Source organism: Microcaecilia unicolor, chromosome 6, assembly GCF_901765095.1.
Source record: "Microcaecilia unicolor chromosome 6, aMicUni1.1, whole genome shotgun sequence".
NCBI lineage: Eukaryota > Metazoa > Chordata > Amphibia > Gymnophiona > Siphonopidae > Microcaecilia > Microcaecilia unicolor.
This window is the reverse complement of record NC_044036.1, coordinates 169,940,223-169,942,622: the sequence shown is the minus strand read 5'-3', so window position 1 is coordinate 169,942,622 and position 2,400 is coordinate 169,940,223. Positions and strand designations below refer to the sequence as shown.

At 37.3% G+C, this 2,400-nt stretch overlaps 1 protein-coding gene across 1 annotated transcript; it reads left to right on the top strand.

Annotated features, from left to right (window-relative positions):
- Window positions 1-1,081: 1,081 nt before the first annotated feature.
- LOC115472077 (40S ribosomal protein S13) lies at window positions 1,082-1,618 on the top strand. Its single transcript, XM_030206149.1, has one exon. It carries the CDS (start codon window positions 1,100-1,102, stop codon window positions 1,553-1,555), a length of 456 nt encoding a protein of 151 aa, XP_030062009.1. The 5' UTR covers window positions 1,082-1,099; the 3' UTR covers window positions 1,556-1,618.
- Window positions 1,619-2,400: the final 782 nt, after the last annotated feature.

Below are 2,400 nucleotides of genomic sequence, written 5' to 3'. Positions count from 1 at the left end.
AAGACCATCTGTGTTATTGTTCTGTTATTATTTGGGCATTAGGAATTCAGGTCTATTCACAAAGGGAACATAATTACTTTCCAGACACTACACTATGTAATACCAAAATGTGACGGAGTCACTTTTTTTTTTTTTTGTAATCTATACTAAGTGTCACGTTCCCAATTACACCTCAAAAGAGTGTAACTGTGTATGCCCCATAACAAGGAGCTGCAGTGGGAATTGAATCTGGTTCTCAGACCACTGCACTAACCATTAGGCTGACTCCCTTGTCAGAGTAATGGAGTTTGTTCACTACTGGGGGTGTTCAAGCACCCATAGCATCCACACAGCTGGTACCTATGAATAAGAATTTTAATTAAAAGACACAGAAGGTTTTTTAACCTTGATGCATTCTGTTAATGGAGCTGTTGAAGTTATATGGGCATGTAATTGGTCTATGTTATTTTTTTTTTCATTATATTTTTTTGTTGGTAGGAAAATGATTTGGTTTAAATTAGTTGTGTTGATTTGTATACTTTATTTTATGCATGTTTTATTGTAACCCACTTAGATTGTATGGAAAATGCAGGGTATAGATTTGAAAAATAAATAAAATAAAACCCATGGAACAGGAACAAACATTTACATTACACAAGTCAGCATACCCCCAGTCCACCTAGCCAATTTTAAGATTAGGAGACTACACTCAGCTATAGGAGAATATGAAGAACAGGCCACAGAAACGAAGCAATGATTTAGAAAACAAAGATATGTTCAAGACAGCATTTCTGTAGGATGTCACAGGGCAAGGCTCCCAGATAGACATATTTTATTACTTGGTCTGAATAAGAGAGTAAAAAAAACAAAACAGATTTTGTCTACAGTTTTCCCATTTTGTTGGAAGCACTAGAAAGGTTACTAGAAAATGCTGGTAAATAGTACAAGCACATCAGTGTACTGAAGATAAGAAGATTATTACAGCTTATCCATGGGGATGTAATTTAAAAGATAAACTGGTTTCACTGAACCTTAATACAATAAATAATCATCGTTACTATAAACTGACAAGTCATTTTAAATGTGCAGATGTTCAGCTCTTTTCCTCTACACCGCCATCATGGGTCGTATGCATGCTCCTGGAAAGGGCCTGTCCCAGTCAGCTTTGCCTTACAGACGTAGTGTGCCTACATGGCTGAAGCTCACTTCTGATGATGTCAAGGAACAGATTTACAAGCTGGCAAAGAAGGGTCTGACTCCCTCACAGATTGGTGTAATTCTTAGGGATTCTCATGGTGTTGCCCAAGTTCGCTTTGTTACTGGCAACAAGATCCTGAGAATCCTGAAGTCCAAAGGACTTGCACCAGACCTTCCTGAGGATCTGTACCATCTCATCAAGAAGGCTGTAGCAGTTCGCAAACATCTTGAGAGAAACCGTAAGGATAAAGATGCTAAATTTCGCCTGATTTTGATTGAAAGCAGAATTCACAGGCTGGCTCGTTACTACAAGACTAAGAGAGTACTTCCTCCCAACTGGAAATACGAATCCTCCACAGCATCTGCTCTGGTTGCATAAGATTCATCATTTGGGTATAAAAAGAATAAATTTTTCACATAGTGTCCTCTGTGTGTGTGTTAACTTTTGCACATTCATTCATGAATGCATAGTTTGTCTATGGCTCCATCTTCTTCTGGAGGGTTTTTTTTTGTTTTTTTTTTTAATTAAACCACTTTTCTGAAAATCCCCTAAAAAAAAAAAAAAAAATGTGCAGATGTTCAGATTGTCAAAAAGTGATGGCCATCATAATTTTTACACATCCTGTGACAAAGATGTTTTATAGACAAACATTTTCCAATTGTGCAACATCTAATTTTACTTTTGTTATTAAAAAAGTAAGGGGCCTTTTACTAAAGAGCATTAAGCCTTTAAAGCATGGTTAGCATATGCTTTAAAGCATTTTGCAGTATTTGGCCTATTTGCATGAGGTATTCCAATATTTAAAAAAAATATTTATAAGAGGGGGCATGTTATGGGTACAGAATGGGCATTACCACGTTATCCAGCTAGCAAGTTAGGATTAACTGGATAATGCAGGGTTAACATGGGAGCACTCAGTGCCCCCTAAATAGGAGGCAGTGTCCCCCCAGATTCTATAAATGTAGCCCAAATTTGGACACACAAAATTGGGCATGGATCCCATATGGGTGCCCAAAATAATTAATCAGTTCAAATTATTTAATTACTGGAATTAATAAGCACTTAATTGGCACCAATTATGATTTGGGCACCATTCTGGCTACGTGCTATTCTGTATCAATGAGCACCTAAGTTGGATCACACAAAACTCAAAAGGAATGTGGTCATAGGAGGATCAAGATCTGATCATGGGCTTTCACGAAAGTTGTGCGCAGTGTTAACAG

Coding starts and splice junctions, on each gene's coding strand:
- LOC115472077 (XM_030206149.1), top strand. CDS start 1,100: ATGGGTCGTATGCATGCTCCTGGAAAGGGCCTGTCCCAGTCAGCTTTG.